This window comes from Strigops habroptila, chromosome 11, assembly GCF_004027225.2.
Source record: "Strigops habroptila isolate Jane chromosome 11, bStrHab1.2.pri, whole genome shotgun sequence".
Taxonomy (NCBI): domain Eukaryota; kingdom Metazoa; phylum Chordata; class Aves; order Psittaciformes; family Psittacidae; genus Strigops; species Strigops habroptila.
In genome coordinates, this window is record NC_046360.1 from 13,685,376 (window position 1) to 13,700,139 (window position 14,764).

Consider the following 14,764-nt stretch of genomic DNA (forward strand, 5'->3'; position numbering starts at 1 on the left):
CACAAGCCAGGAATGAGCTCAGCATCCCTGTGCTAGGCTCAGCAGGGGCTTGGTGCTGCTGCTGGCATTTCAATTAGCCACCCTGTCCCTGGAGTGCTGGAGCCCAGTTACACACCAGTGCCAACCAGTTATGCTCCGGACTGGTGGAGCTCTCTAGATTTACACCAGGGGAACCACCAACAGGGTTTATCCCCCTGTTTATTGCATATATGCAAGAGATCGTGACACTGCGATGCAGCCAGCATCCCATTTACCCTGCAAGGAAGTCAGAGGGCATCAGTCCCCAGCATGGCATCAAGTGGCGGCTCTTTATCCCCAAATCTGTTTCCTCGGGGAGATTCATGCTCAATCACAGCATCCCCCTTCCATCCTTCCCAGGAAAATCCCCCTGGCCAGCCCTGCCACCACTCCCCTCTCGGGATGTGCCTGATCTAGTTGATTACCAGCTCCTGCAGGCTTTGAAAGATGAAAAGCCCTCAACAGAAGTGTTGAGTGTTCATGGTTTATTAGTGGTGAGCCATCATTATTTTACCTTTCAAGCACTCGGGCGATAGCAAGGAGGGAAGGAGAGAGGAGAAGCAACACGAAGCCTCCATCTCCTGCCTTCAGGTCCCACCTGCATCAGCCTCACAGGCGAATATGCCGCTGCTTTCCACCGGGCTGTTTTGCAGATTGATGGTGCCCCCCCAGTAAAACAGCATGGGAGAAGCAAACAAACAAAGCAGCAGATGTGAAGAGCCTCCAGTGCTTCATCATCAGGCTCAGCTGTCCCCGTGGGGGCCTGGCTGGGGAGGAGCATCCCCCTTAGAACCCACCCAAGCCCCAACCCCTCCACTGAGACCCATGCAGAGATTTATCTGCTTCCTGCACCATCATTTGCCCAATTCCCATGTTTTTGGCTGCCCCATCTCCCTGCAGCTCCCCTCCAAACATTCACAGTGATTTTTCATCCCCAAAGGATTCAGCTGTGAGCTGACACAGTGGGAGAGAGGAAAAGGGGAATGCAGCAGCACTTGTGTTTCCCTCCTGAGCATCACTGCTCCCAAGGCTCTGATGGAGGAGAGTGGTCCAGACCCCTCCACAGACAAATATTCCCACCCCATTCCCAGGATGCGATGCCACTGTGGAGCACGGAGGGGGCAGGAGCAGCCATCGGCGCGGGGACACGGAGCAGCACAGGGGTGCAATGGTTTTGCAAAGGTGCTTTTTTGGGTTTGGTTTTGGTTGTTTTTTATTATTGGCATAAATAATTCATACACTGTCACCTCACCAAACACTGCACGAGAAACCACGGGAACAAATGGCTATCCATTTCTGCAGGTCACAGAGAGTCGCACTCAGTCAGACAGCTGAAATTATAAAGACTTTCTTCAAGTGTAGAAAACGTTATAAATGTTACTGTACAAATTTACATCGGGGAGATCCATCGTGCCTTTCTCAGCCATTTCCCTTGTCGGTTTGTGGGGTGATATTTTCTCTGCTGTTTTTTGCACCAGATTCAACTGTTCTTTTCCAGTGACAAGAGTTTTGCAACAACGACAACAAAATAGATATATATATTTATGTATATATTTATAAAAAGAAAAGGGAAAGAGAGAGAAAGGAAATGAGAGTCAGCTCATTCTGCAACGGTCAGAACTAACACGGAGAAAACAAAGCAGGCCATCGAGTTCAGTTTGAAACTGTACAGGAGTTAGAGCTCGTTATATATGTATATATCTATATACATACATATAGAGATATGTATATATATTTATATATACCTTATGTACAAGAAAATGTAACAGCATACTTTACAGGGACCAGAAATTAAAGGCGGCTTTTGCAGCTGACCAAGCTTCCCAAAGAGTCACTATAGAAATAAATAAAATCAAATAAATTAAAATAAATAAATGGTGAAGAAAGGAGGAAGGAAAGAAAAGGTGCACAGTAGAGCACTGGTTCCTGGAGGGCTCAACCTGGGGCTCCCCATGGCACTTGGGGATGCAGACAGCATCTCATGGCACCACCACCACAGCCCCCTTCTTAGCATAGCCCAAGACCAAGCCATAGACACCAACTCTTCCATAGCATCTAGCAAAGGTTGAGCAGCTCCTCCACCTCCAAGACATTCATTTCTGTCTAGTGCCTGTCTTAAACCTTAATAATCTCGGCTCCTGCCATGGTCAAGTACTGGATAAAAGACATTGGGGCCGGACTCTGAGCATCATCCTCGAGAACAGGCTGATCATGGCCCAGCGAGGGTAATTTGGGGCAAAAGGTGGATAGATGAAGAAGCAGGACCAGGGGATGTAATTTAGCAGCCAAAGGAGTACATAGTGCTTTGGGGCCATGCAGCACCACCACTTCCATCATTGGTGATAGCCTCACAACCCAGACCCAAATGCAGTGTTCCTCATGAGCATTGAAAAGATGGGAAAATACCCCGAAGGCAGCAGCAAGAGACTGGAATGCTCAGGGAAGAGCCTCAGAGCATGGCTGGAAGGATGAAGCAGCTGAGAGCTGGAGGACTAGGACAGGAGATCATCACTGGGGCTGCTCCGCTGCAAGAGCCTGGGGATGTACCCAGGGTTGGGGATGGTTCCCTTCGTCTCAAGCTGCTGCTTACAACACCACAGTGCTAAAACTGGCTCTGCTCTCACCCGGCGCATCTGGAAATAACCCGTCTCTCCTCTAGCTCATGCAGCTAAACTGAGCTACCGGATGGACCAGCTCACTCCTTCGGATCTCCTATTAGAGGGCATTGTGGAGAGCTTCTCCTACATTCTCTCCCTGCTGAAGGGCTGGATATTTTTAAACTGGGGAAAAAAATGAAGCTCACAAAGCGTGAGTCAAAAAAAAAAACCCAAGAAAAAACCACAACAAAAAGTAAGATTCGTTGGGTTGGTTTTGTTGTTTTAAATAATTAAGACTTTCAGAAATAAGAAGGCATGATGCAAATCACACGGCTGCATAAACAACCGCTGCTGCGCTGAATGGAAGGGAAGGAGCTGCTCTTCTCAGCTAATTTATGATAACTACAGGGCAGCTATTTTTCCATCGATACTATTGTGCGACAGTTCTGCTCGTGGTCCCATTGAGACTCTACACTGAGGGAAGGGGGGAAAAGAGAAGGGAGATGAGGGAAGAGCTGGCGAGATTTGCTGGCTATAGGAGCACTCATCTCCTTTCAGATGCCCAAAATCCAGGGAGAAACACTTGGCTGAGGCTGCTGCAGAGAACCCTGTGCTTCTGGTGAGGATCTGATGCTGTGGGGTAACCAAACCAACATGCTCATCATTATTCTTGAGTGTTGGCTGATAAATAGAGCAGGCATCTGCCAACTGCTGGTGAGACCCCATGGGGGGATACGTCAAGGTAAGACTTTCCAGCAAGTAGAGGGCTTGGGGCACAGGGAGCAAACCCACAGTAAGACTTTCAAGACTGATGTTTGTACCTTCCACCATAGATCTGCACAATGTCTATCGGTCTACAGCACTTTGCCACCCCTGGGGTGGAGCATCGCCCGTGGTATCACCTCCTTCGTCTTCCCAATACATTCCACTTGCTCACCTTGGCAGTTCACTTAGAAACTAAAACCACTGAGTGAGGTCACCACCCTTCTGCAGCGATCACTCCATCAGAATGTGGTTTGGACCAAGGATTTCATGGTGAGACCTCCCTGCAACCCCTGGCAGCTGAGAAATCTGGTGATGGGGCATCCTCCCTCAGGACCCCAGGACCACCTCAGTGAAGGCATTGGTGAAGCCTCAGAGAGACTCTGAGGCTTAGTGCAACATTTACAGCACACGTGCACACATGCACAGAGGGTGGAGGGGGTATGAGACAGCAGGAGAGGGTTGGGATGGGGAGGACAGGCGGCAGAGGACATTGTGGTGGGATGAAGAAGATGGTGTGTTTGTGTGTGTTAGCGAGGAAGAGGTGGGATGTGGAGGAGGCAGGGGGTTAACAGCCATGGAGCACCCTTTGTCATCACTAGGATGAGATGATGCTCAGCCACCTACACTGAGCTCTGCAGCATCACACCCATAGGACCACAAACCACCCGTGCTGCCTGGTGCAAGGGGTAATTAACACAAATTAACACTCAAATGCTCGAACTAAGGCCTCATCCTGCTCTCACTTGCTCATCCCAGCAGCAGCAGAGCCAGGAGTGGGTGATTCCTGCCTCATCCCATGCAAAACATCTGAGAGTGAGATGCGACCACATGGCGCAGCAAATGTCCCAAAAGCATCAGCATCATTCAGGCTGACCCTCTTCCAGCAGGTTTGGAGGCTGGATTCACCCCCTGCTCCTGCCCACCTCAGGTTTGATACAGATGCACGTGTACAAATTTTAAGTCATAAAAGCACCTTCTTGGACGCCTTCACAATTAAAGCTCCATCTCCTCCTAGCTGCAATTAGGTTTCTAATCTTCATTTACTTATGCTAAAGTGGTTCAAACGCCGGCAAGGGGGAGTTAGAGGAGCAGCAAACAAACCAGGACTGGTTAGTTTGCAAAGCCTCGTCATGTCTCCAAATTAAAGCTAACTTAGACTCCAATTGAATTACTCAGGATGGTTCCTGTCAAGCAATTATGCACAATAAGGGCCTGAAAATGCAATTTGCTATCATCTGTCGCTTGACAGCTCATCTAATGGACTCAAGGGCCCATCCGAGTGACGGAGTAGGGAAATACCAGCACAGAGTATTCAGATGGCAACACCAGCTCCCAGATGTTGCCCAAAGAGTATTTTCTTCTGGGACATCCGGGATTTGGGTGGTGGAAGATGAATATGCAGGGAAAACGGCCCTGGGCATGGCTGCTCATTCAACTGAGATGTCTGTGGGGTGGGAATGGAGATGCTCTGTACAACCAGAGCCTGTCTGCATCCCTGGCTTCAGCATTGAGCCCTGGGACAGCAATGGGAAAGGGGAAGGACCCCAGCTCCAACTGCCCCCATTCTTCCTGGCCCCAGAGCATCCCCAAACCCGGGGCTTTGGCAGCACCTTCGGGAGCGAGGGTGGAAACCAAGAGCAAAGTGGTGCCAGAGAGGAAGAGAGGGAATGGCTCAGTGATGAGGTATGCGCTGAGGCAAACAGCTAAATCAACAGGAATGTGGAGGCGCACCCTGCCAAGAGGGAGACCCGGGGGGGCAACATAAGTGGACATGGACGGGAGGTAGAGAAGCCACTTGTGAAAGGTCACCACCGCCCATGAAGGGGCTGCAGAGGCATCGGGGAGCAGGACTCCTCCGGCTCCAGCTCTGCAGATGCATTTCCCCACAGGGGGTAGCTAATAGCAGCAGCACTCCCAGGCCCCAGCAGGCTCCAGCACTGAACTCATGAATCAGCAACATTTCCCCCTTTCTTTTTCATTAAAAATAATAATAATGATAAAGAAAACGAAACAAACCCACTGAGAACCAAGAAGCAACCCCTCCCCAACCGAGCATCATGAGCACTGACCATGCTGATTGGGATCAGAGGAGCCATCATCTGATAGCTCCTCTGGGGTTAAATTGAAGCCGTCTGCCTCGAGGGTTGTCCCTGCTTGGCAGGGAACCGGCCCGAGCCCCGACCTCATGTGCACGGAGAGCCACCCGCCGTCCCCATCCCACCGCAGCCAGGCCTCGGCCACTGGCTCGGCTCCTCCAGCCCTTGCGGGGAGGCTCCACGGGATGGAATGCTGCAGGGGAAGAGGCTCATTCCCATCCTGCTGTCGGCCTGCGGCGCCTGCTGCTCCTCTGTAGCACAGGGTGGGAAGTGGAGAGGAAGAGGAGAACCGCAGGGGGAGAAAGGCACCGTCCCTTAACTCCTCCTGTCACAGCCTGGAAGGGACACAACACAGCAGAGTCAGCTTCATACCACAACACTGTGGGTTTTGGCAGGGCAGCTCATTGCAACAAACAAAGGGGTTTGCAGTGGAGATGCCCCTGAATGCAGCAGCACTGTGGGGTGCTGTGCATTCCAGCACCTCCCCACCAGCCCGGGTTGGGGTTTCCTGGTGCAGGCAGCTGTCAGGTTTAGTATCATCTAGAGAAGCAAGGGCTTGTTGGGTACCACATACCTCACCTGCATCCCAGCTCTCCCAGCAGCAAGATGCCTGAGTGGCATTTTCCCACCTTCCCCTTCATGCAGGGATGGCAGAGCCCCCGGGTACCAAAGCCGGCTCATCCCTGTGCCAGCCAGGACTCCATGGGGAAGCCAGGACCTAGCATGGGAACAGTGGCTGGAGCAGAGTCCCTGAGGAAGGAGGCAGCTCAGTGCTGAGCTGAAGCATCCTCCCTCCCCAGGGGGCTGGTAATGAAGGACAAGCTGCTGGGCAGACACAGCCCATGGCAGGCAGAGCGTGGCAAAACCCTTCCCAAGCCCAACCAAGCAGTTACACAGCCTGCTGCTTGGGGGTTCAGCATCCTTCAGTGTTCCTTGCCCAGCTGCCAGCGCCACCCCCGTGCCTGCTCAGAGCATGGCTTGGTAATTAACTTCCCTCCTAATTAACAGCTTCCTTTCTAGGTGATTTGGGGTCTATCTGACTGTGGGCTTTGTGCTGTTCCCAGGAGCCCCTCTTCAGCCTTGAGCACACGGGGATGGGAGGCGGCACATGGTGCCCCTAACCTTGGGGCCACCCGCACTTGGCGCACAGGTAAGGAAAGGAGGAGATCTGTTATCAGATGTAGGAGGAGATATCAGCATCTCCAACCCTTGGTGAGGTCCGAGAGGGATGCTTGAAGTAATTCTGAGTGCTCACTTCTCTCCCTCAGCTCACCTTTGCCTCCCTCCATCCCCATTTCCAGCCTCCACGATCAGGGGGATGCACGTCAGGAGAAGGAAATATCCCCCCTGTGAACGCAACCCCTGCATGGATCAGGCTTTTGCTCCTATTTGTCGCAATATGATGAATTCGAGGGAAGAAAATGAGTTTTTAAGTGATTCTTCTGCATTTTGCCTGCTGTTACCAACAAGCCAGATCCTGAAACCCTGACTGGGGACCCATTTATGCAGCGTTTGCTGAAGCAGAGAGATGTGACTAAGCCAAAGCAATGAAACGGAGCAGGACGTGGCCATGAGCTGTCTGCAGGAGAAGAGGAGACCATTCCCACCACTGGAAGCTGCAACTGCTGGGGAGGGTATCCCCCCCCAGCATTGGTTAAATTTGGGCAAAAGAGAAACCACCTTCCCAGGAGGGAAAGCTGCTCTGAGCGTGGTGCATAGGCAGGCAATGGAGCCCTGGCTGATGTCCCCAAAGGAGATGTCCCCATGCCTGCCCTTGGACCTACCCTGCTTCTTCCTCTGGTGTTGGTGGAGCGCATTGCCAAGCTCCTCCTAATCATCTCCAACTACTTCCACAGGCTTTGTCACCCCAACAAGGACAGCCAGCACTGCAGTGACAGCCAGCATGGGCACAGCACTCTGCGGCCACCCTTCCTACCCATCCTTGCCCCCTCACATGCCACCAATGTATCCACAGCTTGTTCCTGTGCTCCCATGTCACCAACATCACCAATTCAGGCTGTGAAAGTGGGGTCTTGAAGAGTACAGGCAGAGCTGCCTGATGGCACAGGGAAGGACAAGCAGGGACAGGGACTTACTCTGCTGACTTCCAGAAGTGCCCAGGGTGGGAAAGGCGACGGTTGCGCTTTGGCAGTTTCTCCAGCATGTCCATGAGTTTGGTGAACGTGGGTCTCTCCTCTTGGTCGTAGGCCCAGCAGAAGAGGAGGATGTCCTGCAGCCACACAGGGTGAGAACCTAAGCAAACCAAGCCAATGCCTCTCCCACCACCACCCCTGTGCCCAGCATCCACCCCATGAGGACCCCATCTCCATCATTACATCCCTGTGAAGGGCTGGGATGCAGGGAATGCATCCATCTCTTGAGGATCCCGTCTCAGTCTCTGCATCTTTGTGAAGGGCTGGGATGCAGGGGATGTGTCCATCTCCATCTCCACATCCTTGCAAAGGGATAGGGTGGAGGGAATACATCCACCCCATGAGGACCCTGTCTCCAACACATCCTTGCAAAGGTCTGGGTTGGAGGGGATATGCAAGCTGAGCTTATGCTTGTGCCAGCAGCAGGACCAAGCCTCACCAGCTGGGAAGGGAGGGATGGACCCCTTCCTTTTGTGCTGGTAGATTCTGGGCAGCACAGAGTGGTTTTCAATGGAACCCTCCACCCAGGACATGTGCCATGGGGCACATTCCCCGTCTATGCACACACACACACAGGGCTCCAGTGCCTGCCCCATATCACGTACCGAGATCTCCTTGCCCATCCCGATCTGGCTGAGGTTGGGCTTCATCCCGCTTCCCACCTGCCAGATTATTGCCTCTGCTGGCTGCGTCTTGAAGGGCCATTCCCGTGCGTGCAGCTCGTACCAGATCGTGCTGTTGAGAGACAGAAGGGACTAGAGATGAGAGGAGCTGGGATGTATCCAAGGGGATGTGTGTGGCCATTGCACCACATCTGTCATCTCTCCCTGCTCCGAAATTATCCCCATCCAGATGTTTCATCTTAGATATGACACCAGAAGTGCTCAGCCATCAGGAGGATGCCGCGGGCAGGAGGATGCCATGGGCAGGAGGGTGATGGATGCACGGGCAAAGGCACCAGCCAGGCTGCTACATCAAGTGGGAATCTCACAGGCTGATGGCACACATGACACCCCAACCATCTGCCACTGCACCACTCTTATTGCTAAGCCAACCCTTTCTTTCCATGAGGACTCCCAAATCCAAAGGAATATCCCAAAACAAGAGTGTCTCTGGCAGAGCTCTGGCCTCTCCCGTGGTCCTCCACCCCTGCTACCACCTCGGTGTTTTGCATCCTCATTTTCTGGTGCCCAAAAGCTGGATGAGCCCCAGCTCTTGCAGCACTGGCCCCAATTTCCAAAGCAAATTCCCTGGACTTGCTTTCCCCTCCAAGGGATGCTGTGACCACCAGTAAAAGCAGCAAGAAACGGGGTTAAAATGACATCAGGGTGGAAAAATCTGGTGAAGGGGGTCTGATAAATGAAGGATCACTTTTGGATAGGGGGAATCCCTGATTTTGGAAATTGGTTCTCCTGATTTTGGGAAGATATGCACAGTTTGGCTGTAAATCTCCAAACACTGGAATAATGTGAGATGCCCATTGGTGCTGCAGAGGAGGAATAGTGGGGCTGTAGCAGGGCAGGTCCTGGCAGCACCGGATGAGATGCTCAGGCAGGAGCAGAGATTCTGAAGATGCTTGAATGCATCCAAAGCATTTAAATTCAGGATCCTACTTGGGAGTTTGGGGCTTTGTTTTTTCCACTTTTCCACTTTTTGATGCATCCAAAACATTTGGGCTGCGTTTCCCAGGGTATGGATGGTCCTACGGAGAGCGGGCGGCTGCTCCACCTCCCCTTGCATGAGAAGACCACGTATCTAACACTGATGACTGCTGTGATGCCTCAGGCTTCAGCAAGCACACACCACCAGCCTCAGCCACCTGCTCCACACCATCCCCACACACTTTAATTAACATTTCTATCTTCTTTAGAAGATCTTTTCCTCTTACTATCACTGATCCCTGTGGTGGTAGCAATAACCCTCTGGGTCAGCCATGAGCTTCCCGTGCTCAGCAGAACAGCAGCAGAAACAAGAAAGAGCTAAAATGGGGGAAAATCTTTGAATCTTTGAAGGGCAGTCATGCTTTGCATAAGGGCAGAGCTCACACTCAAGAAAAAAGAGGAAAAGCTAAGTCTAAGTAATCGACTCTCCCTTAGTTCGATACGATCCTTTAATTACTCCTTTATTCTTGTGCTAAAGTTATACCTCAGGGAGGGGAAAAAAAAGAGAAGCCAGATCTTTTCAGCAGTAATTACTGCAGTTTTGATGGGCATATCATCTCTGATAACAGTCTCGTGCGCAATAATCCCTGCAGCCTTTAACATATCCATGAGAAAATTAATCTGCTGGGTAAAGCCCTACGTCTCTGCCTCGAGAAAGGTTTTATCGAGGCACAAGTGGTCTCCTGCAATAAGGGAGGCTTGCTTCCAGATAAACGGTGGAGTGATGGGCTGAAGGACACTCATTAATTCTCCTCTTCTTAGCCTTTTGGCAACTCCTCTCCCTGGCAGTCCTGGTTTGCAGTGACAGCCACCACCAGCCAAGGGGGAGAATGGAGGTGTCCAGAGGTTCCCAGACCTGTGGTCCCAGCCCTCTGCATCTAGAGCATCCTACCCACCCCAAGAGGATGCAGGGGAGAGATTATACCAGGCTGGCATCCCCCCAGGTCCCATTGTCCTGGTCTGTAGCCAAAACAGAAGGATTTGGTGATTTAGGGGGGTTTTAAACTCAAAATTCTCTTTAGCAGAAAGTTGCTCCAAGCTCAGGGATGGGGATTCCCACAGGCAGCATCCCCTTGGCTTTACAGCAAGCAAATGGTGTCCCTATCCCCTCCTGGCTGCTTAGAGCATCTCACGCATGACCCAACCACACCAGTTCTCTGCAACCTGCTGCAGGGACTCACCCCAGTGCAAAGACATCCGAGTGCTTGGAGAAGGGCAGCTTGTCCTCCTCGGTGTCCGGAGAGAGCTGGCGGATGATCTCGGGGGCGAGGTGGCACAACCACCCGTTCTGGATGCGCAGCTTGTTCTCCCGCCTGCAAAACATGGGGCTGAAGCTGTGGGTACCACACGGGATGGAGCATCACCACCAGCAAGCAGCCCCCCAGCCCTCCTACCCTCTCCCAATGGGCATTTAAGTCTGGTTTTCCCTACGGCATCCTTGCAAAGCCAGGTTTTAACCCTGCTGTGAGGAATGATGACAATAGTGGCTTTGTGCCTGTCCCTGCTGGGTGGCAGGGCACAATTTGGTCCTGATGGGCTGGTGATGGGACGCAAGGTTTGCTGAGGCCCTCACTTGTGACCCTGACTCCAAAACACCTTAAATCAGCAGGGGCCAAGTGTTAGCTGGGGTAAATCCCACCAGCACTGACCCCTGAGTTGATCCCACTGTGGTTTGAGCAAGGGGTTGGACTGGGGACCAATAAGTGTCTCTTCAAGGCGAACCTGTCCTATAATAACGGCCTGGAAATCAGTGGGGTTTGGGTTTTGGCCCCCAAACAACCCCTCCAGTCCACCTTTGTGTCCAAGCCTTTGATGCCAGCACCCATGGGAGCAGCTTGGCTTCGTTATCATCACCAGCCCCTCAGCTAACCTCAGATATCTTCTACCTCCTCAAGGACCCCTGCTCGAAGCAAACACATTTGGCTCCTTTGGCCAACAGCTGAGGATGGCATTGGTTGCTTCTTCATCCTTTCTATCCTCCAGCAGGCACATAGGATGCACCACTGGCTTAGAAAGGGTCCCCAGCCAGGGAAATGGGCAAGGACCACAGGTGGCCGTAACACATTAAGCAGCTTGATATTGTGTCTGAGCCGAAATTCAGCAGCACAGGTTAGTAGGAGGTAACAAAACCTGCCCCATGTCACGTCAGGCTAGAGAAGGAAGAGCCTGCTGACTTGTAACAAGGAATTTTTCCCTCTTTGTGCTTTGATGCGCTCCCAAAGATGTTGATGAACAAAGGCAAAGGATGGCTGCAGGGTCATCTGTGCTCCTGAACTTCAGCCTGGGGCCAAAATCCCAGAGCTGAGGTCCCAGGGGACACCATCAAGGTATCTCCTTCCACTCCCAAGGCAGGATGAGCTCCCACTGCAAACACTTCCTCCTTGGCTGGCTTTTCCCCCCATGGCTGCACACATACAATGTGCACAATCCAAGATGATGCAGTCTGGATCCTCCCAGCCAAAAAGCCATCCCCATCCCCAGACATCCCCCCTGGCTCTGGCAGTGACCAGGGGAGGATGCCCTCCCTATGGAAGGATGATGCTGGGCCAGGGCATCACTTTACACATGGATTAAGCCTCCATGCCCCCTCTGGGGTTTCAGTGGATGCTCTTCACCCCGCTGCGCCAGAGCCACGGCCGCAATCAGCAGCTCGGGCAAGGCACGGACCCTCCGGCCCCGGGAGCTGCAGGAGAGAGCACTTTGGCACAGGGGGGAGGCTTTCAGCTCCCAGCCAGCTCCCACCACCATCCCCAGCCCTGCGAGGCTCTTAATTACAAGCTGCCATTAAGCATCAAGGCAATTAGAACAGACACGGAGGAGCTTGCTCATCTCTCCCTGTGTCTATGGTCTCTGTCCCCAGGCAGACAGCGGGGAGCACTCAGATCTGCTCCACTACCATCAGCAAGACCATGATTGCACCCAGGGCTTTTAGCTTTGCTCACTCAAGTCTGCAAGTGATGTGATATCCCATGAGTGGCTTTCAGGTTGGCCTTAGGATGCTCTGGGGACCAAATCTGGCTCCAGAGCTCCCATGCACACACACCCAAGCATGTAGCTATGGGTTTACAAGCTTCCAGTAACGAAGGCTGAGCTTTAAAGCAGTCCCAAATGTGGTTCAATTGCAGCAATTTGAGGTTTCACAACTAAATTTTGCGTGACTTCGTAACCGACCTGGTCACTTCCACTAGCCGAAAGCAGCACAACCAGCTGAGCATCTTCTAAAGCCACTGAAGGACAAGCCAGCCCCAAGGCAAAGGCAAGAGCAGAAGAGCTCTTCAGACTACTTAAAACCCACCTCATGCTCCTCGTAATTATAGAGCAGCCCTTCCAAGCCCAATAACATTTAAACAAAGAAGAAATAGTTTCTGATTTCACCAGGATAAGACACTGGATTAGGAAGTCTCTGAGGAAAGTGTTTTAGTTGTGATAGTCATCTCAGTGTTCAGCAGCACAAGTGTGTCTTAGCACAGATGGACACTGCAAACTCCTTGTGTTGGATGCTTTCATGAACTGAAGGTGAGCCTGGCCTAGGAGGATGAGGAGGATTTGTAAGCCATGTCTTTGACCCTAGAGAAAACATGCCAGTTTGGAGTTCTCATTCACATCTCAAGCAACATCACCATTCTTAACTTGACCTGCAAAAATCTGTCCCCTTCTCCTTACAGGCTTGATTCTGCAAGCCTCTGAGGACTCAAAACTAGACTTCGTCTGCAAGAAGCCAGAACCAGCAAAAGAACCCCACCCTGAAAAGGGAAACCAGCCCCGCAGACATGTGCTGCTTCCAAATTCATGGTGACCGATGAGCGCAGATCCCCAAAGCCTTCTCTGAGCTCTCCACTAGCAGAAGACGTGCATGTCACAAGCAGACAGGGCAGCCACTCTGAAAGCTCCTCGAGGCAGAGATTTCCCCATTTTCTCTGTTTTTCTAGCAAACCACTGCTCATTTCTGTCCAGCCTTGCATTTCTGACCATTCTTCCTCTCATAAGTGATCTCCTGATCTTTACCCATCAAGTGACGCCCCAATCTTGAGCAGAGATGGCCACACATTGGTCCACCCCATTGGATACCCCGTTTCCCAGTGTCTCACCTCTTGTTTTATCTCCAGAGCATCTCTGACCTTCATAGCAAAGGTCTCTGGCAAAATTTGGCCATTTTTGCCTAAATCCTGTTACTGCTGCTGCAATGAGCTGCAACTTCATCCTGGCAGGACCTAAGTCCCAAACCCCCTGCCCAGCTGCTAAACCAGAGCTGAAACCCACTTCTCCACTGTGGGGAGAGCAGCAGCACTGCTGGATTTCTTGGGCTTCCAGAGCTTTTGGCAAAGTTCGTGCTAAACCCAGATGATATTTATACAAATGGAAGGGAAAGGCTGGCTGCTCGGCTCGCCATGAGAGGCATGGGACAGAGAGAGGCGGCTGTTGCCTTTGCCTCTAATCCTTTGGCCTCATCCCATGGGAACTAGAAATATATACATGTATAATTATCAAGATGCATTTTATCTCCTGAGCAGCTTCGCTGTAAAGTGGTGATCGGCCACAACAACCTTTCCAGTGACAAACCCCATCATGTGGGGTGATGGAGACCGAAAGGGCCATGTGAATGGGAGATAACGAACACTTCAGTCCAGTACTGGATGTTCTGGACCCTGTACAGTGAGGGTGCTGAGGTGCTGGCACAGGGTGCCCAGAGAAGCTGTGGCTGCCCCATCCCTGGCAGTGTTCAAGGCCAGGTTGGACACAGGGGCTTGGAGCAACCTGCTCTAGTGGAAGGTGTCCCTGCCCGTGGCAGGGGTTGGAACTGGAGGAGCTTTAAGGTCCCTTCAGCCCAAACCAGTCTATGATCCTACAACCAGAAGGTGGGTACCACACTGCTAGAGAGGAAACCTCCCCGAGCTGCTGGCTCTGATAACGACACGCTTGGCCTGTGCTGCTTCCAGCCCAAAGGTCTCTCCTGCTGGAAGAAGCCAGCAGCACTTTTTTCTAGTTTTAAAAAGTATAAAATATAAGCTTTGCTCTTTTTTCCCCTCTTCTGTTTCCCTTCCCCCCCAGCTTTGCTCTTCTTCAATTCCACAACTGCTGAAACTCTTTGCCGTGCCTACAGCTGGAAAACCTCCCACAGCACTGAGAAAAAAACACCCAAACAAACATTTAATAAGGAATATTTACCAAATGGGCTTGATTCCAAACCTCAATAATGTCACAACGCTGTAAATGTCCCAACCTTGGCTCTCATTTTCTCTGTGTCTTGCTCCATGCCCTGGCTCAGCACAGACACTGTGGCCAGATGTCTGCAGCACCCAAAAGGTCACTGGAGTAGCAGGGGACACCCATGGGGACATGGATGCGGGCTGCCGCGCTGGCTGCACCACTCATCAACCCAGAGGCAGGAGATGAACCAGATCCCAGGGGATTATATCGACAGTGTTAGGGAAAAGCCAAGGAATGAACCGGCTTTACCGGCCCAAGTGAAACAG

General features: G+C 51.9%; 1 protein-coding gene across 5 annotated transcripts in view; it reads right to left on the reverse strand.

The window, feature by feature from the left end:
* Nucleotides 1–1,205: 1,205 nt before the first annotated feature.
* KSR2 (kinase suppressor of ras 2) overlaps nucleotides 1,206–14,764 on the reverse strand; it is an 84,763-nt gene continuing 71,204 nt past the window's right edge. For 3 of the 5 annotated variants that reach the window (XM_030500355.1, XM_030500353.1, XM_030500356.1), the window contains 4 exons: nucleotides 10,472–10,603; nucleotides 8,235–8,364; nucleotides 7,573–7,706; nucleotides 1,206–5,811 (listed from right to left, as the gene is read on the reverse strand). In XM_030500355.1, the coding sequence (XP_030356215.1) occupies nucleotides 5,805–5,811; nucleotides 7,573–7,706; nucleotides 8,235–8,364; nucleotides 10,472–10,603 (403 nt within the window). In that variant the 3' untranslated portion in view covers nucleotides 1,206–5,804. Of the gene's footprint in view, nucleotides 5,812–7,568; nucleotides 7,707–8,234; nucleotides 8,365–10,471; nucleotides 10,604–14,764 lie in introns of those variants that run through there. The other 2 variants (XM_030500357.1, XM_030500354.1) reach the window with 1 other exon arrangement.